Source organism: Bombus affinis, chromosome 3 (genome assembly GCF_024516045.1).
Source record: "Bombus affinis isolate iyBomAffi1 chromosome 3, iyBomAffi1.2, whole genome shotgun sequence".
In the NCBI taxonomy this organism is placed as follows: domain Eukaryota; kingdom Metazoa; phylum Arthropoda; class Insecta; order Hymenoptera; family Apidae; genus Bombus; species Bombus affinis.
Genome location: NC_066346.1, coordinates 11,220,984 through 11,248,569, shown reverse-complemented (window position 1 = coordinate 11,248,569; position 27,586 = coordinate 11,220,984). Strand labels below are relative to the sequence as shown.

The following is a 27,586-nucleotide window of genomic DNA, read 5'->3' as shown; positions in this document are numbered from 1 at the left end:
ATAGATCCTGTTAACGTTGCCCGTAATCGTTCACGAAGCAAATTAATTGTTAGAATGTTCAATGGATTCTACCAATTCGGGCAGCTAAAAGCGAGGAAATTAGTCAACGTACACCTCACGAGAACAGCAAAAATTTTCGAGTATATTTATCCCCTTTCTTCCTCTCTCAGTCTCACTCTTAGTCGTTTCTAAAACGATCTGATTATTAGACTATTAGAAGGATCCCTCTTTCAAAGAATAATCGCTGAAGAATAAGAGAAAGCTGTTTGATTCGCGGCTGAAAAGAAAGATTGATATCGCTGACGGTAATGTATATATAAAAGAGCAGTAATAATGATGTAATCGTTACAGTGTTAGCGTCATGTTTAACCTAAAGTATTCAAACAAAACAACGTCTAAACAGTCTACTTACACTTCACAATTACCATTCGTGGAAATTAACGACCGATAAACGGTGCTCTCTTGCATCCATGTTTAAAGTATTGCGTTTTCCAATGCACGCATAATGAAAGCTGAACTCAGCACGAGAACAATTACAATTGCCCCCAAAAATGCATTCTGGCGTAATCCATAATTACGCTTAATCACGAGCTAACTGCTTTAAAGGTTCGCTCTATTTTCAATGCAGTTCCGTTCAGTCAGAGAGAAACACGATAAAATAAACACGATTCAACGATGACACAATTGTCGAAGGGGCTGCTAGGATAAGGAGGCAACTTCATTTTTCAATAATTTGCGTTAAACCAACAGAAACCGATGTAAGGTTAAATTACTTTCTATAAACGTGATTTAAGTCATCAGTGATCAACTAATACTCGTAGTAATAAAATTTCTAACTATTTTGAGTGTGAAAGTGTACTTTAACTTTCTTTCTCTTTCGATAAATATAATTGAAGAATACAAGGGAAAAACGTGATAAATCGTATTTCTTATTTTTTGTGGAGAAGCAATATAGTTGAAAATGAAATATGTATTTTTTTAAACATATCCTTTATTTAATTTATAATTTAAAAATAATTTATAAAATTTAAAAAATATTGTTCGACATAATAATAAAATATTACAGATACAAGACATTAAAGTATTACTTTTTTTATTATACCTTGTTAATTATACGCTCGACTTCGTCAAGTATTCGGTTCTTTTTAAGAGACATCTTTAAACTGAATAAGTTGTTTTATAATTTTTAATTACGCCGTATTAAAATTCTCCCGTTTAATGATAACGCGGTATTAAAACCAGGAAACGAGCAAAAGTGTACTTAACATGTTTCTCTCCTGCGATATTTAATTTAAATATGGCAGCTGGCTCTTGATCGCTGCGAAATCTTTCAGTCGTTCGTTTTCTCAGCACGTTTCCATTGATAACGAATTCACCAACGATCATGGAAATTGATTTTACGGTTTACACTTAGGGACAAAAACAAGCGGACAGGTAATGGAAATGGGTATCAATGAAGCTCATTCGAGTTAATATAATTAACTTTTGTTTATTATTACCTTTTGAAATTTTAATACAAAAGCCTTTTGCGATTGATGCTTATCTTACCTAATTTCATCAATTTTGAATTAACCGATTTGCCAAATAACCGATCATATATCGTCATAGTACATGGATTATTTAGCAAATAATCGAAGTTAGTATTTACATTTGTGTGCAAATAAGCCGTTGTTTAACAAAACCATTGACACCTATTTCCACTACCTGTCCGCTCATTTTTGTTCCCGACTGTATATTTTATCCAAAAGGACAACGTTGATGCCGGGACCGACGTATAATCTTATCGAGAGAAGAGCGCATCGCGAAATTGGATTCAATCATTCGTTGCATCGGGCTGGTAAGAAAAGTGAAAGGATCCGCGATAGACGCAGCGAGAAAGTAATCCATGATGTTTATTTCGATTGGACCTCTTATCGTAATCGAGTCTCGTACGCGTAACGCGTAATCTAGCAGTGTTATCAGTCGTTTCTATCGGTAAACCGTATTAACGATTTTAATCTATAAGTGAAATTCAAGTGAAATCCTACGCGCGTTTACGCACTTTCACTGGTGATATGTACATAGCGGATGGTTATTTTGTTGCTACTCTTATGAATTTGATTGAGGAAGCTTGAAGTAAATTTCAAACGTTTATGCATTATAACGTAATTCATTGTACGCATGTAATTTAACTTGAAATGAATCAAGTTAGAAATTTTGTCTATGTTGAAATTCACTGATTATAAAATGAAAGTATTTCGTTATTCGCACGTGGAAACAAAATCAATAAATTTTGAAAAATCCATCTAATTATTAGACCATGAATTTTTATGAGATTTCGTATTTTCGTGCAAGTAATTGTCGTTATAATCCTGTTCGGTTTGGTTCGAGTACTTGTAGTTTCGTATGTTTTCAGAACCACCTTGTACTCAACTTTTCAGCTTTCGCTGGCTTCCGGTACGCCGCGCCGTACGATTTCTTACGTTTCTCGATCCGATTTCTCGGCGTTACGCGGTTAGAATACCGGGCCAATTTACGTAAATTGTCGTGATAACATTTACATATCTTCGTACGAAACAAAAGAGAAAAGATCAAACACGCTTTACATAAATATAATGGAATATAGCAATCCCTTTCTATGTTTAATCGACACAAAAATACGGACAAATTAAATTAAAATCATCACAAATGACTAGACCGTGATTGCTTATGAATTTGTAGGAAATTTAAAAACACAAAAAAGAGCGAAAATGATAGAATAGAAGAGAAGGTGGTTAAGTAGAAAATTTAATAATCGTCACTCGTAGAAATTGCTCTAGCGTTACAACGATGATCGTTACCGTGACAAGGATGCTCTATTGTCGATCAGTTATCTATTATTGATGTATTATCGATCGTGTTACCAACGATGTAACTGCGAGGTATTATACTTTGTTCGGTGTTGCGCTTCAGGGATCCGTTGCAAAGAGTTACGCCTCTGATTTCACAATGATTTCGTTATGTACTATTATTTATAGATATTTATAAAGAATTACAATCGCTCCATTACGCTGCAATCGTTGATTCCCCATTGACAAAGCATATTAGTCATTTCGTAATGACCGCTGAATGTTACGTGCAAGTGGGTAAAGAAACAGAAAGTTCGGCTCAATGCTTCCAGCTCATTTCTATTTCATTTTAAAAGAATATTTGATTTGTCTGATAAATGATATAACTACGATGATATAATGATATAATTAGAATAATTCTGCATGCAAACTCGCATAACAAATGCGATACGAAATGCTTTAATACTCGAAATTTCCTTTGTAAAAATTTTCTTCGAAAATAATCAAGAATAAATAACGTAATAACTTTTCGTTGAAAAAATTCCGTTTAAAAATGTTTCATCTACTCGTGCGTCTAATTAGATTTCGTCTGTAAGTCGCAGTTTTGTTGACAGTTGCAGAAAAATCCGCGGTCTGCTAATCGTACGAGAAAAACACTAGCTTCTTTGATTTCTGGTCACTTTGCGTGGCCTGCGGCACGGACGAAACGTGCCGATACTTAAAACCGGTCGCGACGCATTCGATTTCATAAGGCCTATTGACCGATTGCCTTTAATCAATGACTCTAGCTGAACCGACGTGAATACGACTCGAGGAATCCCCCGTGAATCGTATCGAAACACCATAAATCTCGCAAGCGCAGCAGGTATAGATTACTCTAGAATCTAATGAATTCGTGGCTTGCGTCTCGTGACTTTTTCCCTGTGTGTTTCTTAGAGAAACGGAGGAGTAGCATGACAGAGATTCTTTGGCACGTGCATAAAATTGATAACATAGACGTAGGAGAACTTGTTGAAAAACAATTTCACTGGATGATTCCTAATGAAATCGAGTTAGGATGAGAAGCAATCGAGTTCGGTCAGAATATCTGAGCACAGGATGTTCAGCAAGGAGTGGCGCATCCAAGAAACATTCATCCATCCAAACACGCGTCCAGAGAACAACATCAAAGTAAAATATACCATAAACTTTTTAAAGTAACTTTTTCAAATGCAGACATCAAGATACGTTGTAGTATGGTATAGTGACACAGAAATTGATTATTACTTTGCATTTTTAACGATTGAAGAAGATAAAGTTCATTTACCTTTCTTCATATGTAATTAAATATTGAAAACTTTGAATTTGACTATTTGATATGCAAAGCTATGCTTGTTGAAGACGTCAGATTTTAAAAACAATGTTCTACAGAAGCTCCGTGTAAAAATTGACAAGCGCAAATTTACAAAAGAAATCTTATTTTTTTTATAAATAATTTCTTATATTCCTCTTCAACTTTTCAATCTTTTATACAAAATTTCAAATTTGACTACCGTATCAAGCATGCTGTTTTATCTCAACGTATATCGCGAATACTTCATGCAATTCCTCGTTATACCATGGGGAACAACATCAGCGTAGTGCAAATATACATAGTTTTCATTCCACCACGTATGCAGTTTCTTCATCCTGAATTCATGCATCGTCGGGAATGGGCGAGCACGTGCTCATTGCAGTAAGATATAAAAGCAGATTGATCTACATGATTGCATTTTTGCATTCATAAAAAAAATAAAGCAACAGTATAAAATTACAAATTCTGAAGATTCTTTGAACCTCACGAAAGTCAAGGTATACTGCGGCGTTATTCATCGTCTTTCGAAATTGTGCAACGAATAATCGATGGAAGAAACTACAATAATTACATAAATTCAGCGCCTAAGGTTTTGCTGGTTTATACATTTGCGAATCAATTTTCTACTATGGAAACAAAATTAAAAAATAGATTATATCACGTTGGATTGATCGTTACAGACCAGATATGGAAGCTAAATGTTTTTCCTTTCCATTCTTTGACGTTTCGAGTTGGTAACGAGCAGGTTGAATTTCTAAACTCGATGTTTCAACTGGCAAACTGTTACATAATATCGATGGTATTCTAGTTGGCTAATCGGTAGTCGGCTTTACTAATTAATACTTTTGTTTGGAAAAATCATTAAATACATGTTTTATTGCTTGTATTTGAAAATGTTTTTAAACGAACGTGATTCACAGCTATGAGACATTTATCTATGCTCCAGATCAGTCTAATAACACAATATTAAATAAAATAAATTTATATAATTATATTGTTTAAATTTCAAGCCAATATGAAAATGTGTATAAAAATTACAAGATATTTACTGGAAACACATATTTGGTAAGAAATTAGTATACAGCATGTGAATAATAGCCTTAAACATATAATAAGCGTTAAATATGGTCCACTAAATATTAAGGTTTATTAATGCAATGGATAATTGATTGTTTAAATAATTTTGTGATGTCTGCGAAATATATTCTTGTACGAAATATCTTGCAATTTCAACGTACATATATTCTCAGATCTATTTCGAACTTCATCAACTTCATCAAATTTCAAAATGTTTCATACAGCACACGTAATAAATTCATGAAAGATGTCGAATAATTTCGCTAGCCTGTGTATATTAATCTCAATTTACAATCGGTCATAAAGAATATAGGACCTTGCGGTGTATCTCATTGATCCTATAAACGGGCGAATTAAACGAGCGACGTTCTGCGCTAACAAAAACTGAAATCCAGGCTTATTATTCAACTCGTTCGACGAACCGATCAACACCGAGACAGACTAATTCGAGCAGATAATTGTCGGGGTTTTAGAATAAAAGGTGAATGTCCTCGTGCCAGTTTTCCATCTGAATATAACGTAGAAACGAGCGCAATGCATAATTTTCGATGAAACCAACGAGAAAATATCACTCGGTTACAGTTATACGTACACGACCGCGATAAATAAATCGACACTCGGTTGCCTCCACGTCCAAGGTGGACACATTCTCCCGAGACTTGGTCGAAACCAATGTTACTTGGAATAGAATGGAACAACAAGCATTTGCATCCGCTTTGCAATGTAAATAAAGCACGTAGTAATTGATCGTTTTTCTCGCCAATCATTTTTTACTTTCTAATCCCACGATCATAATCGTTTTTTAGCTTCCTCAAGTGTTACATTTACGTTGCCATAGCGAAGTTTCGAGCCACTCTTTTCAAACCTAATCCTTTGTAAGAAGGTTATGAGAGTATTCTGATCGTTCATAAAGGCCAATAATGACGTTTCCATTGCTTTCATTAGCTTCCTATTTGTCTATCGGCGTGTTGTTGCGAAAATTTCCACTTAAACGAAGAAATTTACTTCGAAGAACTGCATCCAAATTAATTTCTACCATGGCATTGCCAAATTAATTTATCTTCCATTAATATTTACCTAGCCACCATCAAGCTTCTAACAATCGCAGATTTCATCACACCAACGTTCACGTGTAATTCCGCAAAATTTTAAATCCGGTTCTAAAAATCTTTCGATCAACTCATAACGAAAAAGATCAATCTGAAACACGAGCAACTATCTACTGTCATAAATATCTACCTAACCTATGTAAATTATCCTTTCTAGTTATTTATTACCCATTTATATTTTATATTTATTATTCCAAAGAATGATATTTCAACGATTCGCAACTATGTACATTGCTTCCAAATTACTTATCATAAGTATTTACTAAACCTAACTTCCTAAATAATGAATTGATGAAGCAAAATCTACAATTTACTAAAATTGAAAATCTAATTCAAGAATTCAGCAACCCTTAACGTAAAAGTCGATTACGAAATACCATGAAAAGGGTGTGAAACAAAGTGATTCCCAACAGCCGCAAACACAGGCTACAAGCGATTTCGGTTGAATATTCGGCCGTGATTGGTTCGCGATATAACCCCGATGCCACAGAGAAGATAATCGTCGTTGTTACAATGTTGCAGATCCGTGATAGGGCGGACACGATCCGCGATAATCGGGCTCTTGCTGCTACTGGCGACCTGGCGAAACAACGATAGCTGCGACGGCCTGCAATATCAGCCGGTTGAGGTTTATGCAAACGGCGATGACTGCGCGTTGATCCTCAGCGGGCCAGGGAGGACCAGCGTCTTCGATTACACATACAATTTGCTACGTGGCTCCTTGTAAGTAACGTTAATATCACTGCAAATACGTATACACGACGTATAATACACGCGAATGCTTTGATATTATTTCGAACAAGATTGTTCGACTATATATGTAGAGTGAGGTAAACTCGAGCGAACCGCCGTGGGCGAAGATTCTTTTGCAGTTGATTTATTAGCCGGTGCTCTGGGTACATATCTATATTAGTTTGTTACGACATGCTCCTTAGAGGGTTCGAAGAATGTTTACCGTGATGGGACGTTTCTTATGTTTGAAAAGATTATGTTGTTTCGACGGAGATGAGAATTAGAAATGTGTTACATTAAACCGTCAAGATTCGTTTTAATGTTTCTTTTTAGAGGGATATTGGGATATTGGAAAACGTAGACAAGTATACGTTCTTGTCTAAGGATCACTAGATTGGTTTAAGTCACTAGATTAATTTCAAATATGTAATTATTTGATATAGAACGTAGAATGTAACTTATCACGGCATATTTTACGATCTTACTTATTTGCAAAGAAATAGATTAATATGATATATGATTGCAATAATAATTCGAAGCTCATAAAGAACCTAATAACAGATCAGACGTTACGAATCCGACACGATATCCATTGCAATAAAAAAAAAAAAAAGATATTTAACGAGGGTTAAACACTCAAACACCATATTTATCTTACAAACAGATCCAGTAAAATCTTTCAATCGGCAGAAGTTTGAAGCAAAAGAGGCAAACTCTAACCCCAAGGTATATCTTACGATGTGTAATATTGCAATTATCGCACATTTCTCCATTGATTACAATCTTAATTATAGCTCGATATTAAATCCGGCAATTTGTCGATAAAGAGTTAACGATCGCCGCTGGTAAGCTCGTTGTTACGCGATATTTTCCTTGTACCGATCCTTCCACCCGATCTCTGTTACCATGGTACGTTCAAAAGGCACGTGCAACGTGTAATTATGTCTTTCGGATGTTTCACGTGGCTTCGGGTTGGCCGAATTAAAGCACGATCTTACACAAGACCTGCAAGACCTCCACCGATATTTTCGAGGTCTAGAGAAAGCAGGAACAACAGTCGATGGCGACTGAACTTTCACTATCCATCTAACCTTTGTTGCTGAGATAATATCAGATTACTATCGCACAAATCACCCAGCGAAATATCTTTCTTAAACTCTTCCCACATAACGGGTCATGTATGTCATAAACCAAACTTTCATTTACTTCCTGTTATATATATACATGTGTATACAAGGTGTGGCCGAATAACACGCACAAGCGGGTACGAGGTAATTCCTCGTGAAAAAATAAGGACAAAATATGGAACAAAATTTTGTCATTTAAGCTTTAGCTTTCGAGAAAATCGAGTTCGAATTTGTTTAGTTAGGAATCGATCTAATACTTACATGCGTATGATAAATTTTCAAATTTATTTCTTCGAACACAAAGCGTCTCGAGAAAAAATTTTATTCTGCATTTTCGATTTATTTTCGCACGTAGAATGACCTGCTACCGATTATTTAGCCCTGTCTAGTCCGGAATTAATCACGTTCAAGAATACTTGATAAGTTTTCAAACTCCATTTTCTCGCAAACTAAGACTTAAAATTTTATTTTATCGTAAGGAATCACTTCATGTGCCTGCTTATACATGTTATTGTACAATTCAAGATATCTGCTTTATACATATAGTTATCAAATCTACTATTTATTATTGGTACATCTTATTGATACATTACGATGCTATTATTTCTTTGATTTTTTATTATTTTTCTCATAAATGGTATAATTTCTTCTACGCTTGGAATATTTAATTATTTTGTTTTTGGGATTAATTCAACATCCTCTATATAATTGTATGGAAACCTCGAATAAAAATCTATAGCGTATTCTGGTTAAAGTTGAATCAACAATAAAGTACGATGTAACGTCGAACACGAGAAACACGTTAGACGTTTGAAACTCATGAAACAATGTAACTTAAAAACTGTTTTTCCCAATATCTGATAAATAAGTTTTACATTTTCATTGGAATTTTCTATCCTATACAATTCCATCGTCTATGATTTTTTAAACTTTGACATCATTTAAACATCTATTTGTACAAAATGTTACCTTGCTACGATCCTCGAGTTATCATATGTATTTCAACCTTGATTCCACTTCAGCAAACAAAGGTAATTGCACTTATTTCACAGCTGTCCGCTTCATGATAACTTTAACATAATTTAATCGAGTTACTAAACGCTTGATAATGATTTATCATAGCAAAATAAAAAGTTCACTTCTGCAACATGTAACCGTGAGAACACGTAATGAGAGCGTACCGTTACACATCATGAAATACTTGATCTCCTTTTGTTTATCCATGCGGATAAGACAATGAAATACTGTTGTAACTACTAGTTATAGAACCTTGAAACGAAATATAGAGCTGTACGGTGTTTCTTGACATTTTAAGAAAGCAAGAACGACGGAGGTCGTTCGAGGAGAAGAAAACGATGAAATGGCTATGAAATTGATGGGAAAGAGATAAAGTTGTTGCGTTATTCATGATAATTATTATAAGGACTCGTCTATTTCCTGACAGATATACAACGACCACTGGTACATGAATTATTAATAGGAAACCGATAACAAGCAGACAGAACTTGTTGATCAACTTTAAGCTACTGAATTATAATACAAAAGGTGATCGTCGTTCTAAACAGGTTCAGAAGATATCTTTCGAGATGCTCCACGAAACTTGGACGTGTCTATTTTCAACATATTTACGATCTTCACTTTTACTATAGCTAGCTTCTTAATATTCGTGAAAGTGGAAATGTATCACGCGATTGAATTCGTATAAAATATACGAAAGTATAAAGGTGCTTGTAACAAGTAGTTTGGGTAGTTTGAGACTATAACGAGTTATAATCCATCGATCGGTGTGAGTCTAAGGGAAACGGAACGTAACAGAAATGAACAAGTACCGATACAATAATGTAATCATATTTACTGAAAATATAAAAATATGTTGTCACGACATTACCAATACAGAAGAACTCGAAGATCGATATTCTAAGAATTCTTATTAAGAAAAAAACTATACGTAAAATTATTAAACGAGGATTATAGCTTGAGCTATGTATATCTATATCATCAACGAAATTTTACATATTATAAGTTATAAGTTATCGACATCGATAAATTCTGTTGCTTAACGTCAACAAATTTGGTAATAAGACAAACAACGTTTCGCAAGTAAATTTTACAAATTACAAATAATCTGATTGCGTTGGTCGACGTAAGATTGTAAAATTATAAGAAATCAATCTATGATTTATAATTAAAAACACGACGTTAGCGAACTATTCCACAAGTGGACCTAGAATCTCAATGGAACATGAAAAATACTTTTCTTCCTCGTCCTAATAATTAGAAAACTACTGCAAGAATAACGAGTGACATTTCTACGAGGAGTTTAAGATCTCTGATCGAACGTCGCATTATCTACAAACATAACGACGTACAAATCGTCCAGGAGATTCCTGTTGCTTTGCAAACATCTTGCCTAACGCGAAATCGATTTATTAATCCCATTTCTGGACGAAGATTCACGAGACGCTGTATCGTCGCGACAGAGCATGATTCTGTCAGTTCTAACGAGGCATAATGCGATTGCATCGTTTCCTCGCAATTACCAGATTCGAACAGGCTACGCGTGCCCGTGTATCCCATAAACGTTATTGCACGTTAACGCGAACGAACGTGAGTTGTCGGCGGCTCGTGCAGTCACGATTAAATCTTCCGATCGCGAAAAAAAAAGAAAACCGTCACGGCTATTCGTGATCCTTTTGCGGACGACCGCTAATAAAACACGACAGATCTACTTGGGATAAAAGGAAGCAACGATCCGGTCGCGAATCCGCCACGTTCAAAGATGTAACGAGGATAATTAGAAAGTTCCATGCAATCATGCGATCTGATAATGATGCATCGTGAAAATTTACACTGCTACGCGTATATTACCTTTCCTTCTGCTTCGTTTTTAAAAATAATGAAACCTTACTTTCCAATTTTCTACTTTCTGTATTTTTTCTTTTTTTTTTTTTTTGTAAGATAATGAAAATTTTCCAATGGTTGAAAAAAATATTTGCACGAGCTTCCTTCTCTAACGAAATGCCTTTTTATCAGATTGTACATTTCAGTTCTAGAATATGAATTTTGTATACTTATAAGAAAATACTTGATGGTGCGAAATTTAACACACTTGGCCTTAATTAGAGGGTATGTAGAAACAGTTGAAAGTACGTAAAAATACATTTTGAATACGAGAAAATTAGTAGTTCTGTTGAGCGTGATATATCTCAAAACGATCGCAAAACATGTAAAATTGCAAATTGTTTGGTTGTTTTTTTATCGATTCCGAGCGTGTCTTGCACAATTTGGAAAAATTCTGTTTCTTTTCAACGGTAGATCTCTTAGAAAGTTCTCACTTTTGAAAATTCCAGTTATGTATGATGATAGTTGGGTTCCAAGCCTATAATAATATCCACAAGCGTTCCGATAGTATGCTATCTGTTTACAATTACAGAATGCACGTGTAACGACACGATATTGCATGGTATCTGCTCGCTGGAATCCATACGTTTGTCTAGGGAGGATAGAAGCTGCCCGAGGACAAGATATAATGGCTCACGGCTGAGAATGCAGTAAAACGAAACACGCGACCTATCTGTGCGTTACACTTGCACTTACTAACCTCGGTGAAAGCCAAATCGACACATGATCACGCGACTCGAATATTTTCGCAAGATATCGCCGTTACGGAGCAATGAGCCCGGTTAAAAGAATTTTCCTGGAGAATTTCCACGTCCACGGTACAATGCTTCTGATTAACGATATCGCGACGTTGTTTGCTTCTATAAAATCGACGTTTCGTTAAAAATTAACGAGATAGTTCGTTCCAATCCTCTCGATCTTCCTTTGGAATTGGAAATCTGTGTATTTCTGAGAGAATAGAATTACACGATCGTCTAGAAAAATGATAATTTTCCACTTCGATTCGGAAATTATGAAGCAATGATAGTTACAAATAAAATAATCTTATACTGCGGTAAATAGAACTGTTATGCACATAAACGAGTCTCTTTAATGATTCGTTAATAATCAAACGTTTCGTATGTTTCACAATCTAATAACAACGCGTAAAAGCATATGCAAGTGATTAGAAGTAATTCATCTGTATTGTTAAGTCGGGCGACACTCTACCTAGACCAGGCCACACATCGCGGGCAAGATGGGAACCAGATGTCCGCACATCCTTACCGCGTACCCTCAATAGTCTTAAGGACCTATCATAAATCTCAGGAATTTTCTAGCTAAGGTCCTTCAGACCGAACAAACATCTCTTTACTGAATCGTTCTAAAGCTTATTGTTTACTACGGGAAGACAATGAAAAGTTATTTTTTCTCACGTATGATACTTCACACTAGCAACTTTCTATCGAGGACGGCTAAGACCCTTCCCAGTCCACCAACCTTCTTTTATCCAATCAGAAGCAATGTCTACTGCCCTCACTTTCCTAATCAAAATTGTCATCAACAAATCCGATCACGGCTGAGAATGTCCCTTGCGTTAGACACACCCACCCATCACTAGCTTTCTTCCGACACAGTATCGTCACTTTACTTTACCTATTCTTCATCGTTAGAATAGTCAACATGTCATTACCGGGTTTCTACACTTAAATCAATCACTCACTTAACTTATACATACGCATCAATGTAACTATCTTCTTTACAAAGTTGTTGGAATAAACATTAATTTATACCTGTTAATTCAGTGTAAACTCAACTGAACCGCTCCTATTATCGTAACAGAAATCAGGGGATCGATCAGTTCGTGGCGTCGATTATCTAATCGTAACGGGAATTTACGAATCCTGTTGACGTGTTTTCTCGCGATCGCATCTCTCCGCGAATGGTCGAATATATATATATATATAATAAAATTATATAACATTATCGTGAATGAGTGGAATACTATGCACAATACATTATTTACGCAGAAGCCGATGTATCATTATAAGACTATCATCATCAATATCAATCATTTGACTTCTGGAAAGCAAAAGGACACTAATCATACACTGTGCTATTAAATATGAGAGATTTGTATATACACAGAAAACAGACTTAACACACGGTATAAAATTTAATTTCTAAATAGCTCGTGTGATATAGAGGACAGTGAATGTTTCAATAGTAGCACTGACATAATATGTCACTGGCATAATGGTGTACTAAGAGACGGGCAGTGTTAAGGATAATTTTTCTTGGTCACGAGAATATGTGGAAAACATCGATTCGGTTATCGATACTACCGTTAAGATTCAGCTTTGTACAGCGATACTCTGTCAGCTGATACTGAATGGAATAGAAAATCTATAGCTTGTGCAACTAATACGGAGATCGTGTTCCTGGTCTCGTTACGTCGACAATGAATATTCCGTAATGCGGTGTAACTTTTCAATTTATATTCTATGAATGTGGTTCGTTCCCATTAGTCTTTGCACAAGGCATGTTTATGGAGCGAGTTAAAGAGACAAAATAGATTACAAAGTATCGATAAAATAAAGGAGATAATGGAAATGAAGGAAAAGAAATTGAATTGAAAGGGAATTTGAAGAGCAAAGAATTTTTGAATGCGTACGAGTCTTTAGAAAGGAAAACAAATCTATAAATACAGCTGAAAACTTTCATATAAATTGTTCGAGTATCTTATCTGTTAATTATTTCTTCAAAAAGGTTGATCTTCTTTTACGAGAAATAAATTCTTATTTTTATATTGTTTAAAGTAAATTACAACTTCACATTTTCTGCAACTCTTCTGTTCTAACAATTAGACGCAGTTTCAATTTATCAAAGATAGTGCAAGCGTGTTCAAAATGTGCAGCAAACCGTAGCTGCATTTTGTAATATACTTCATACCCGTTCACACGTAAGACTTAACATACTCATTTCTCACTTTACTCTATCCTCATACCGAAAGTACGTATCGTTTACTTCTGTAGTCGACTGCCAGAAATATATGAACACGATAAATTTAAGGCGGAATACACTGAAGAACGTTCAAAGTATTTCGCAATTTTCGTTTAAAAAATATCTTACGAATTACTGTTAACAATTTTTTTTTAATTAATACTAACAACATCGAAGTTATTAGTTCAAAATGAAACGTTTCGTTATTTATTATACACGAAGAGGAAATATTTTTACAAAGAACACAATCAGAGAGTCTAAAAATTTGAAGAGATTTTTGAAGAAAAATGGTTCAATTGTTACGTTAAAGGAGAAACGGTGACAATAAAATATAATTCGTCGCGAATCGACATCTTCGTATTGATTACAGCGGACACTTAATGATATTTATGTAACGTATACGACGCTAGAATGTTTCTGTTAAATCGCAACTAAAAGCACTTTCTACTTTAAAATTGCTCTCGGCTTCGTTACATTATACGAAATGCAGTCCATGTAAGTCATTAAATGGAGGAAACGCGTTTTAAACGTGACTTTTCCTTCTAAGAATCCAGCGTAATCAAAGCAAGTGAATATGCAGAGATTGTTTTTAACGTGGTTGGCTATACGTCGCATGTTATCACGAACGTTATAACAATACCTTCCTTTATAAAAATCGATAGAAAACGATTGCTTTCCTTAGAGAATCTTTCAGCGTATAGGAACCTATAAAATTATTTGGAAAGTTCGCAGCATTTTCTATAGTTAATTTATTCCATTATAACCCGACATCATAAATTTGATGAAATTTGAAGAGAAAAGTCTAATTATTAAATGTATTATCGGTCGCTAGGAAAGGTATTTTCCAACCAGAAAGAGATTATCTTAAACTCTTAAGATTTAATACCCTCTTATGACGATTTGTTTAAAATGTATATTTAGGTAAAGATATAAGAAAGAAGCGGACGTTTATCAAAAGAAATGGCGTGCAAAACACGCTAATTCTATAAAAATAACGAACTCTTTCATTTCCATTTTCACTATGTATTTTCCAAGCAACTGAATATTAGAAAGAAACACCGTAAGAACATCGTAAAAGTCCAATTACCACGATTAGATAATTCGCGATTTTAATAATTTCCTAATCTCATATTTTCACAATGTTTCTGTCTGCGGGCCTTGGAAAATTGGCGCGGATAATAATTTATTAAACGTAGTAGCATACAAGTTATTAGACCAACCGCTATAACGCGAAATTACGCGGGAATGTGCTGTGTTGCAATTAAATTCAGAACGACCCTCAAGTGCATTCTCGCGAATACTTTCAGCGTGTACCCCATTACTCTATTTAATAACGATTGTGACAGGATAATCTGTGGGAAAACGTTCCTGAGCACAAGTAGATTTCAAGGCACAATTTACGAACACCATATGAGCGACAAGAATCTTAATGAAGTTTCACGGTGGCGCATTCGAGCCGTTTAATTGATACACTCCATAAGAAGATGCAATTTTAAGACGACGTACTGAAGAAAGTAACAACTAATTTTGTTGAAAGATCAATCATATTTGGTAACTTCGATGATCAAAGGAAGAGTGAATCAGGAACTGAATTAAATCAAATTTAATATATTAACTAGGTAAATTAGTGTACTAACTGCTAACTTACTTATATTTACTGCTAACTTACCACTAGATCTAATGCTATTACTTATCGACAAATGGTTGCGTAACGTAAAGCAAACATTGTTGTATCGAAATTTGAGGTAACTTACGAATAATTTTTCACGATCAATCGATAATAAGATCGTATATTATTAAGATAAATAAAAAATACAGGTCCAGTGGAGTAATTTTTTCCAAAAACTCTTGTTTATCTCTAAACATAGGAAACGATACTTAAGATTCATTTAGTGAATTTTGTAACAATTTCCAAGAATTCTCGAAAATGAAAAATTCTTTTCTTCGAAACTAAGGGTCAGCTCAAAGGATGTTGTACTATATTATTATTTAAACATTTGTAAATAGAAACACAAACATATTACGTAATTAAAATCATGTAGGTTATGAATATAAGACCCCAAGAAAATACCCAGAATTTAAATAACTGACCCAAGACCTAACAACAAATTGAAATTTCTCAGATTTCTTCATCGAAATTCAAATTTACCTACAATCTTCTCAACTTAGAATTTCTCCCAAATCACTTGATCCGAATACTATTTCGTTCGTAATAGAAAACTAACCTTTCTCAAACTAACGAAGCCCACGAAAGACGCCAGAAGAGAATCACCACCATCGATCATCACTGAAAGTCTCGCGGTAAGCAAAACCAACCATCGTCATCTGCTTCATTAATTAACCCAGCAATTTGTTCTGGTTAATTGCACACCCTGTTAAGCTTGGTAAAGTCAGAGGCGTGTCGAGGTCCGAAAGCAAAGAGACCGTCGACGAAAACCGGTGGTCGGTCAACCTTCGAACGTAAAAACCACGAGCGGCACGTCAATGTCATCATATTTCGTAGCGAGAAACAAGATATGTCAATTGACGTGCATTTCGCGTGCGCACGGCTCATACATGATAGTTTCGGGTTACCTTGATACAGAATATCTCCAGGCTACGGAGACGTACGCAGGTGCGTGGTGGCTTGAGCGAGTCAAAAGCTGCCTGGCTAACGAAAGTAGGCTAAAACGTTAGGTAATTGACTGGAGAAAGAAAAATTGATTCGAGGAACGAAAGCAAGAAATATATAGAGAGATACCAGGGATGGTTAAGATCTAAGAACAATAAAACCCGATTCAAGGATCGAGAACACGCGTTAACTTTCCGTTTCTTCATCTTTCAGCCCAGCGACAGCTGGATCGCAGACATGCATCACCTACGACGCTGTGAATCGCGCCTACATCGAAGCCAGAAAACGCATCAGTGAGTGTTAACAAATAGGGAAGGGAAATAAGCAGTAGATGAAAAAGAATTGTTAATTATAATCGGTGCAAGTAATGATTTACGCGGGATAATTTACCGTGTCGTTTCGTCTGTATGGAAGTTTCCTCGCGATTCAGTCGCGTTTGTCTTGAAACGATTACACTTCTAGCTCGTTATACCATTCATCCTTGGTTAACGCGTTCTTTGTTCGGTCCCGTTCGCGATCATGCTCACGCACGTTTCGTCGGTTCATGCAGATGTGGCGCAACCCAAGAGCAAAATGTGGCGACCGGAGGATCTGGCTACGGTCGGCGAACTTCTGCTGGATATCAGTTCCAACCTTGCTCAAACGTAAGAACTAGTCCATTTCTCTTTTTTCGTTTCTTACTTATTTCAGGGATTTATCAGTTAGGAGTTTTCTAAGTAGCTTCATGCGATCCAATTGCTTTTATTCACAAGATTCTAAAACAGGATCTGAAAAAGTTATCTATCGTATCGTGTGAAGCTAATGGTAAGAAGCTCCTTATAAATTCTTGACAAAAATTAGAGAATACATTTAACTAAGCGATAGATGTAAAACAGGGAAATTTCGCATAGACGGTTGCTGTAATTTATTACATCGATAGAAAATCACTAGATTCTATTACAACAGATATGGACTAACTTTCGAAGAGATCGAGAAGAGTCTACCTCTAATCGACACTTCGAAGACTTTGATCCGCGATGTGTGCCCAGCTTTCCTAAGCAACGTGGAGTGTCGAGCTGGGAAATATCGAAGAAACGACGGTCTGTGCACGAATTTACAGAATCCAACGTGGGGCTCCACTTTATCCCCTTTCCAAAGGTAAGTAAGCCACAGCTATCAAACTCGTTTATCAATATCCTCTGATGACAAATTTTCATTTGTCATATAGATTGATGAATCCACGATTTGCGGACGGCTTAACAGCACCTAGAATATCGGAAACAGGTCATGATTTACCATTATCACGAGTGGTGTCACGCACCATGCATCCTGATGAGGGTTATCACGATCACGCTGGCACAGTCATGGTCATCGCCTGGGGACAGTTTATGGATCACGACTATACGCTGACTGGCACCCCTCTAGGTACGATTCCAAACCTGATAATTGTCTAGTTATACGGTATAACGTACGTAGAATAAATTAAGGGATGACTAGATTTTGATAGATAGATTAGGTTCCTACAAAATATTCGTTTTGTATATAAGAGTAATACGATGGTTAAAACGACTAATTCGCAAGTTTTATATTTTTCTTACATACTTCTCATTTTGATTTCTGTGGTACAAGTTTTATGGTGCAGGGAATGATAATTTTAGCACTCCGGCAATTTTGATGGAGATTTAATAACAGATGTAGAATGCAGTATGAGAAATTGGAAATAGACAGTTACTGTAATATATTCTATCACTAGAGGATTACCGGGAAAAATCAATAAAATTATAGACGAGCAAATTCTGAAAGCAAATTCTCCATTTGCAAACTTTGCTCGTGTAGATTTAGAAACACATTTAGAACGCGATATGCTAAATTGTAAATAGACAGTTGCGGTAATATATTCTGTCGCTGAAGGGTTACCAGACAAAATCAATAAAATTATAGACGAGCAAATTTCCCGCCGGAATTTTGCATTTGCAAACTTTATTCCTGTAGATTTAGAAACACATCTACAACACGATATGCAAAATTTCGTAGAAACATTTGCCATAACTTCTATCGATAGAATTTTATTAGATAACATCTAATCATTTACAACTTATACTAAACTTCGATGAAATGCCACGAAACAAAGAATCTTCCTAAAACATACCTACTGTTCCATTAAATTCTAGTACAAAATAAGGAACAAAGCCAGCTGTACATAAACTAGAACCACACACGCATCGATGCAAGACAAATTTCTCTCTCGAGAATAATATCTCACGATTAATCGACGAAATGGCATTACAAGGAATGCCAGACAGACGAGAATGGCACGCTATCCTTAGCGAAGGGAACGGTGACCGAGAATTCGCGAGCAAAGAAAAAAAATGGAGAAAGTAACCGAGCCCCAATTTTCAATAGCAAATTACGTAATCGGTGTCGTTTGGTTGAGTTACATCAGCGTGTGCACGGGACGGCTCGTATATAGTAAACGTGTTATAGCAGACGTAGACAGCTCTCAAGCCCTTCTACGTCGAATATTTACCGTCTATCGAAACTAGGGTAACAGCCAGAGAAAGCGAACGATTGCCAGTCAGATAAACCGGTAGGCCGATCATGTGACTACAGTGGTGAAGTTTCCACGGGCCGTACGATCCACGCCAAAATCGCATGCGTCCACACGTTGCTCTCCTGGAACTTGGTAATTAGTGGCACCAGCAAGAAAGCGGTTGCTATTTTGTTGGTATATGGCAATTAATTGGATCGAATCCACGATACGAAATCAGCGACAGTGGTTCGATAGACCCGCGATAGTGAAACACGTATCGCGTCGGAAAATGAAAATTTCCGCAGTTTTTTTTCAGGTCGAATGGATTTGCGGGTTAATTAATTATTTTAGAGTTCCAGTTTAGTGCGTTTCCAGAGATTACTGATAGGTATTAAAGACTTTATAATTATAGTACAAATTATGGATTTGAACTGTTGAAAACTTTCAGATGGTTAAATTGTTTAGAACTTAGATTTTAATGCTTGTATTTAGAAAACAGGTGTAAGTACTTTTGATAAAATTAATGTTTATGTTTATTGTAAGAAAAATACGATCGTGTAGTTGTAAATGATCTGCACAGAGTATACTTAGAGCAAGTAGTTGTAGTGTTACATCGCGATGATTAGTATACGGATAGTTATCCTACGATTACGATAATATGATTGATGTTACCTATGAAGTAATTCAGAATTTCTTTACTAAATTTTTACGCACATTGAAAGAATTTCTTATCGATGATCACTTCTACCTAAGTACATATTGCGTCATTTATAGTGGAGCGTATTATGATTATTATACATATTATAGAACACTCGTTTTATGTTCACTGTACGAAATAATTGCGAAGATAAACATCCATAGTGCATTACACTGCTCATTAATAATTAATACGTGTAAATGACGATATGAATAATCATACTCCATATACAAATGTTCCTCATAACGATAGAACAAATCTAAACTATCGTACCAACGATCTTCAATCTTCTTCAAACGCTTACACGCTCTTTCGATGAACGACGATTACCTATCCATTAAACGCGACAGAACAAGGCAACTCTTATCGCAATCTTAAAGGGGCAAGAATTAATTTATGACTTAAGACAACCATCTAATCCAGCTATATATATAAAGAACTTAACAAATACCATCAAGACAATGGGAATTAAGCGAAGTAAAAATTTAAATCGATCATCAACCGCTTAATCTACAAACTGCCTCGCGTGCTGTCTCTTACGTTACTATTCTATCTCGCCTGAAAAATCATTTCTAACATTATGGTACTCGGTATGAGAACAAAATCGAATTCTAAAGATAATGATTCAAATTAATCCTCGTTGGTTTGATGAGATGTTGTCAGGGGGCGAGATAAATCGTTATTGTCCAGATGCAACGTATCAATTTTCTGCTTACTTTATTTGGTAATGATATTATGAAAAAAGGTTTCTTCCGAATGGGAACGTAAGAGACAGCGTAAATTTTCGTTTATTGGTTTTATCTATTAGTAACGACAACGTTCCTTTATCGGGAAACTTATTCCATGACAAGTAATTTACGTAAATTACCTATTAGAGATTTGCATTAAATGTTATCCAAATAGAGATTCGTTTCACCTCTTAAATATATTAGACTACACCAATTTGGACATTTCATATATTTTTGTACACCGTGTCGTGTCAATTGATGAACGAACATTGCAAATAAAATGTCACATCAATTTACCTAATTGGCCCTTAACACAGTAATAATGATTTATGCAAGTTCTCGAAAAATTTAACTAAAAAGAAATCCGAAAATATCCTTATTAAAAGAACAATGCTTGCATGAAGATTTATGTCACTTCTTAACGCTCTCGCGTGCTGTTTCTTACGGTACAATTTTATCTCATCAGAAAAATCATTCCCAACGTTACGGTAGCGAGTTTTGCGGTTCTCGGTTCACGCCTTCGAATCTTCCCACGTAAGCCACGAACGGGAAACGATGTATCCATATCGCGGGCACATCGACATAGAAAGTATACACGACGCTCGTGTAACCGCTGTCGTAGTGGAATTAAATAAATAACGCTATCATAACAGTAGACCAACGGTTAGCTAAGGCCATATCGTATGATCGATGAGCTGGTATTCCACTTGTAGATCCCCTGAACCGAAACGACCCGGAGGAATGTTGCCATCGGCCACAACACCTGAAGAATCCGTACTGCAACGAGATCCATATACCGGAAGACGATTATTTCTACAGGCTATTCGGCGTGAAATGCATGGACTTCGTTCGCGCCTTTCCAGCCGTTCGACCTGGTTGCAGACTTGGCTCCCGTGTGCCTTTTAATCTTCTGACAGGTGTGCTTGACGGGAACACCGTCTATGGTATCTCGGAATCATTCGCCAGGTAATTGATTCTTTGTCTTAATGTTGATGGTCGAGAGTTTCGTTGGGTGGTCTTTCGAAATGATTTAAATTCGTGATTCTGGCACAATGGCGATCCTAATTCAGTTGAGAAGGTAAATGGCTTTCGTAGGTTTATAGGTTATAGGTTAATTGGGTTTATTGGAAGCTAACATTTTATAAGTTAATGGTTTTATGTCATGCATAAATTTTTCTAGCAATTTTTAAGTTTTTCGACAGTTCTATCGAATTAAAAGTTCCTTCGTCCATGCCATCTTTCACCAAGGCCTCTCAAGTCCGAGTATTTGGTTTCTACTAAGTGTACTTCTTCTACTAAGTGTGTTTTTCTCTAAAAGAATCACACTTCCTCATTCTTCCACCATAATTATATCGTCGATTTTTCCTTAACGAGCCAAACAACAATTCGTTAATAACAGCAAAACGCGTTCAATGATAATCGAACGACTTGCAACACGTCTGTTCGAAACTCAAAGCTGTGCCGTCCGTTACGTCAGCTTGGACAATAAATCAGCATTACGTTGTTCTACATTTTCTAACGTGTAGTCTACGTGTATACATTCTGTTCCTCGCACTTTCTAGTCCGCTCGCATTATGAGATCCACGATTACACAATCGGGAATCCAGGGACTCTTTCATCCTTTGATCCAGTTGAATTCGGACCATGTTTCACTTTGGGCTGTGGTTAGTTGCGTGTTCTGTCGAACGAAACATCTGCAAAGCGCAATGCATGCTCTCACAACAATCTACGGTGGCTACGAAAAGTATTTGCACATACTTTTATTTTCCAATGAAGCCTTCTTCCATCATATTCTACAGCAAAGTTTTGTAACGATGTGAAAGTACTACCAAATGATACGAAACTAGATACACCTGAACCTAATTAATACGTAAATAGTATAATAACTACAATTGTGTGTAAATACTTTTTGTAGCCATTATATAATATTTGATTATACTGATACATTTGTCAGAACAACAGTTAGTCGGAACAAAAACGAACTGTAACCACAGCCTTAGGCGAGATAATTTCACTAATATGCGCGTGTTATTACTAATAATTTATTAATATGTATCATATGTGAATAGAGAAACGTTCGAGACACGTCCCTTTTGTTTCCATTTCCAGGAAGCTTCGCGCTGGTTATGGAGGATTGTTACGCATGAACCCAGTGTTCTCCGAGTATGGTTTGAAGGATTTACTGCCACTCAAGCTGGACATTCCCGACGAGGGCTGCACTCGACCGAATCGATCGATGTACTGTTTCGAAGCAGGTGAGTCTTTTCAATGTAAATATTTCGCATCCAAATGAGTCGCGAATTTTGCTATCGAATCTGAGATAGTTGGTTGGTTTCTGGATAGTATCGGTTTTAACTTTACCTAGTTTCTATTATAAAAACTATCCGAGGACTCGCTTTTGCTTTTTCTTTCACAACGCTCCTTTTGAAAAAAGAATTGTTCTCTTTTTAATAACTTTGAGATTCTTTTAGAAAGTTACAAGTTTGTTGTAGTATTCTTGAGAGTAATGAAAAATTAAGCGACTGTCTGAATTGTAACATTCGTATCTTAATACATTTCGCCCGGATGATGTCATAAGACGTCAAACCAGGTGAACCTGACGGACGGTTGATGCTGATGTCTTAAGACTCAAGACCTCATTAATAACGCTCGACCAGTGCTCGTTCAAGTCCTCAGGTCAACTTTGAAAAATGTCTCAGGATCAGTGTGTTAAATCTAGATTATTCAACGTCCATCCACTTTTGAAGTCATTCATATCATTCTGAGCAGTCCATAAAGTACTATGTATCGCATTCTACAAGTATATTTACATGCACACAACAATGCCGTATAGAAACGTAATATAGTGCTTCTTAAATTCTAACGCTATAGAGAGAAACAGATAAAAATAATTGTCTCAGACTTAGAAAACTTCCAGTTCGTTTGATATTCTTCAAAATTAATAATCGGAAGAATTTTTTATTTTCCATTTGATGTTCAACGAAAAACAATGAGGAAAGCAATACGTCTCTCTTTTCTTCGATTGATTTTCAACGCTTGATATTTTTCAAAATTAACCAAGTAATCATATCAAGAAACCTTTCTTTCTTTCTTCTACTTTCGTCCAATGACTGGAGGAACGATTAATCACACGACAATCGAATCAAACGTACAAACGCCGGATCTAATCTCTAATCATCTGAGAATCGAGACTCGCCGGCATTGTAAGCAATGAGAAGTGAAAAACGTCGAATACGCCGGCGCCGCACGATTTTATCTCACCCCTGGCGTGTTCACCGGTCTGGGAAATAGTTTTCCCACGTTGTGCTCAACCAATCAGAAAATCGTGGTTATCCTACACGATTATCGTGCTCGTGTACAAGACGAAATATGTAACATCTGTTGCAACTGTTCGATGCATTAACCTGTATTAGTTCCATCGATCTATGTTTCTGGTTCATGTTAGAATTGATATTTCTTCCGATAGAATGTTCAAAATGAACGATTCATAATTTTTCACAGAAACTTTATATACGACGCTGTGAATGATTTTAGACTCAAACATATCAGATCAAACGATGTCACACAGCGAATTATCGGCTTTCGTAACAGAAATAGAAGGCGTAAAGACCATTTTTCAGCAAGGCGATACTCCTATTCATAGAACCGTCACTACGGAAAAGTGGTTTCAAGATTTCGGAATAGAATTATTGTCATGGCCAGGATTGAGTTCTGATCTGAAAGAATAAAATCCATGTAGGTGTATATTCCAAACGAAACATTAAATAAGTTAGTGAGTAGTGTACCTAACAGATATCAGCAACAATTTCTTGCAGACTTTTCACCAGAAATTATTGGAAGACGAAGGAATTCTAAGCTAACATCTACTTAAATTCCTATGTTCTTTAAAACACACAACAATCGCAAGCTTTTGGATGGTAGTACGCTGGTCGCTGCAATTTCTTTCCAATGCAAGTTTTGTTCTAAGCTAAGTTTAAACTAACGCGCCAAATTATTACATTCTACGAAACGCGTAATAATTTCAAATTTTTGGCCAGCAATTTACCTTACGTTCTAATTTCTTTAATACGAGTTTCTCGTTCCGATAGCTCTGGATTTTAATCTCAACATTAACCACGATGTTTTGCGTAATATTCGCTTTCGATTGAAAGCGGTGTAACCACGTGACGAGGCAACAGCGAGAAAAATTGATTGTCTCGCATGGTGGAATTTGTTCGAGACCATGGCTATTTACGAAAAGAAGTAGGTCACGTGTCGCTGCCGGATAAAATGATAATAGGGATCGCATTATGTATAATACGGAACAGTGTCGAAATTCGGGTGGAAATTCTGCTTCGCATTCTGCCTCGTCGAGTCAAAGAACGGCGATGGTTGGTCGACCGAACAATTATCGGCGTGTAACGCGATGTGTAACCGAGAAAGGGAGTGGTCCATAATCAAGGTCGACGACTTTATTCGCAAAGTTGCCGTAACGAAATGAAAGCCTGGTGTATTCGATAATCGCCTCAAATCTACCATGTGCATTTCGTTAAGTTCTAGCGATTCCTAACTATTCGACAAGAGTCACGATGAATGTTGAATTCCAGATTTCTTGAATTCAGATTGTCAATCTGCTGTTAATAACTAGAAAAAAAACGAGTTATTTCTCCACTTGAATTTTCGATCTCTTGAATATGAAACTTTTCTCATTTATGGATTTCCATTTTTTAGAACGTCGTATGGTTTCCGTTAAAAATAATATTTACATTTGCAAAGACTAAAATCAAATTCTAATGGATTCAGGCTGGAATTAATTTGCATTTGTTAACCTTTAATTATTGTTCTGCATGCTTGACAAATTAATAGGTGAAAATTTCCCTCTTTTATTTCTATTGTTTATCGCACGAAAATTGATTCTATTCTAGAAAATCACAATAGTACAAATTATTTTACGTTACATACTAACGCGTTGCTTGGAAATCTTTTGTTACATTTTTACGAATTTTGTATGGTTCTCATAAAACATCTACTTCCTTGAAAAAAATATTTGAATTAACTAATCTATGATAATAATATGAAATTCTAATGATATTTCTAAGCTAATAATAATAAAATTAGCTAATAACAGATAACACGACAATTAACCTAAACAGGGAAGTGAAGAAATCAAGGGAGAAAAGGAAATTCTTCGAATTGATGTATAAACAGCAGAATGCGGCTGTTCCACTTTGTTACAGGAAAAATCATCTATTTTTCTTCGGTCATGAGCAACATTCTTGCTGAACATACCATAACTTTTGCCTTCAGGTGAGATAAGAGTGAACGAGCAACTTGTGCTAACCTGCATGCACACCTTGATGGCGCGAGAACACAATCGAATAGCGAAGACCTTGATTCAAATTAACCCTCATTGGGACGACGAGACACTGTACCAAGAGGCAAGACGAATCGTTATTGCTCTGATTCAACACATCACCTATAACGAATTTCTGCCCATTCTACTTGGTAAAGATGTCATGGAGAAATTTGGCCTTCTTCTTGAGAAAAATGTAAGAGACGATACCGTTTCCTGAATTGCGATTTACACAAACTGATATTTTTCTGAATACCGTTAAAGAAATAAAATCTACATGTTCCAAAGAGCGTTTGAACTTCGCTATGAATATCTTCAACTTTGAACTTTACTTTAAATATTTTATACTTTGAAACTTATTTTGGATATTTTCTATATTTTTGCATATCAAACGCATTCTGTATATTTTTGTACGTTTAAATTTTCCATAAATGCATAAACAATCACAGACATAGTTTGTAAATCTTTTTTAATTTAGAATATTGAAACAATACTTTCAGATTTCCTTTCGTTCAAAGTTGATCCCTGTGATGATTCTTTTAAAATAATTACATTGAAATCAGCGATTTCGGGTTTTCCCATCTACGAAAAATAAAATATTGTATTTCATAATCGTATGTACATTTCATTTCTTATAGGCATACTGGGACGGTTACGACGAAAGCGTGAACCCAGCAGTGATCGATGCTTTCGCTGCTGCAGCCTTCAGATTCGGCCACTCATTATTGCCAACGGCAGTGGAAAGATGGAGCAAAGCTCATAAATTCATCGGTGAGTTAGAATGGAAAATTTCAAGACCAAGGAGTAAACCTCGAATCCTCAGATAATTAAATTCTGACGATAATCGTTTCTTTAAAGCCTCGAAGAGACTGTCAGACTTAATTAGAAGACCGTTTGACCTGTACCGTGCTGGAGTTTTCGACGAGTACGTCATGGGATTGATGAACCAAGTTGCTCAAGCTATGGACGATTCTATCACGCAAGAAGTATGAAATATTCTTTTATATACATACAAAGTGAAAAAAAAATCAGAGAAATACTTATTCATATGAATTCTAGGTGACGAATCACTTATTCAAAAAAGTTGGAGCTAAATTTGGACTGGATTTGGTCTCATTCAACATGCAACGAGGTCGTGAATTTGGTATTCCAAGTTACATGGAATTCAGGTTGGCACATTTCGCTAGAGATATTCAGTTTATACAAATTTACAGGGACTTTATAAAAACATTCGATTCGTAGAAACCCACTTTAGATACTTGGTTTACACAAACTTATAAAATATTGGCTTGGCAACTAGGTGATTGCGGATTTTGTCATTAGATGGCAATGCCAGAATCCGCAATCACTTAGTTGCCAAACCAATATATTTACAAAGACAAAGATAATTCGTGGAAATTTTATAAATGTATTTCTATAAATTTGAATAAATCTCTCAAACTAAAAACTACCTATTCTCATTCTACTTCTCAGAAAATTCTGCGGACTTCCGTGGGCAGACACCTTCGACGAACTACACGGTTCCATGCCAAACGAGACCATCAAACGCTACAGCTCGATCTTCGAGTGAGTATTATCCGTATACCAGTCCTCAATCTCTATTTATACACGATTCAGCTAAAATTCGAAACATATTCCAAA

The 27,586-nt window shown here is 35.9% G+C and overlaps 2 protein-coding genes across 7 annotated transcripts in view; one reads left to right on the top strand and one right to left on the bottom strand.

The window, feature by feature from the left end:
• The window catches only part of LOC126914646 (centrosomal protein of 290 kDa-like), a 170,263-nt gene that overhangs the window by 117,277 nt on the left and 25,400 nt on the right, over positions 1–27,586 (bottom strand). The window lies entirely within an intron of this gene.
• LOC126914660 (chorion peroxidase) overlaps positions 1–27,586 on the top strand; it is a 34,888-nt gene that overhangs the window by 1,265 nt on the left and 6,037 nt on the right. For all 3 annotated transcript variants that reach the window (XR_007709766.1, XM_050718880.1, XM_050718881.1), the window contains exons 2-13: positions 6,849–7,049; positions 16,893–16,972; positions 17,230–17,323; positions 17,625–17,816; positions 17,887–18,083; positions 21,327–21,579; positions 22,723–22,868; positions 25,900–26,141; positions 26,584–26,716; positions 26,804–26,931; positions 27,005–27,114; positions 27,419–27,511. Coding sequence is in view for 2 of the 3 variants with exons in the window: in XM_050718880.1 (XP_050574837.1) it covers positions 6,849–7,049; positions 16,893–16,972; positions 17,230–17,323; positions 17,625–17,816; positions 17,887–18,083; positions 21,327–21,579; positions 22,723–22,868; positions 25,900–26,141; positions 26,584–26,716; positions 26,804–26,931; positions 27,005–27,114; positions 27,419–27,511 (1,869 nt within the window). In the remaining variant the exon portion in view is untranslated. The remainder of the gene's footprint in view (positions 1–6,848; positions 7,050–16,892; positions 16,973–17,229; positions 17,324–17,624; positions 17,817–17,886; positions 18,084–21,326; positions 21,580–22,722; positions 22,869–25,899; positions 26,142–26,583; positions 26,717–26,803; positions 26,932–27,004; positions 27,115–27,418; positions 27,512–27,586) is intronic.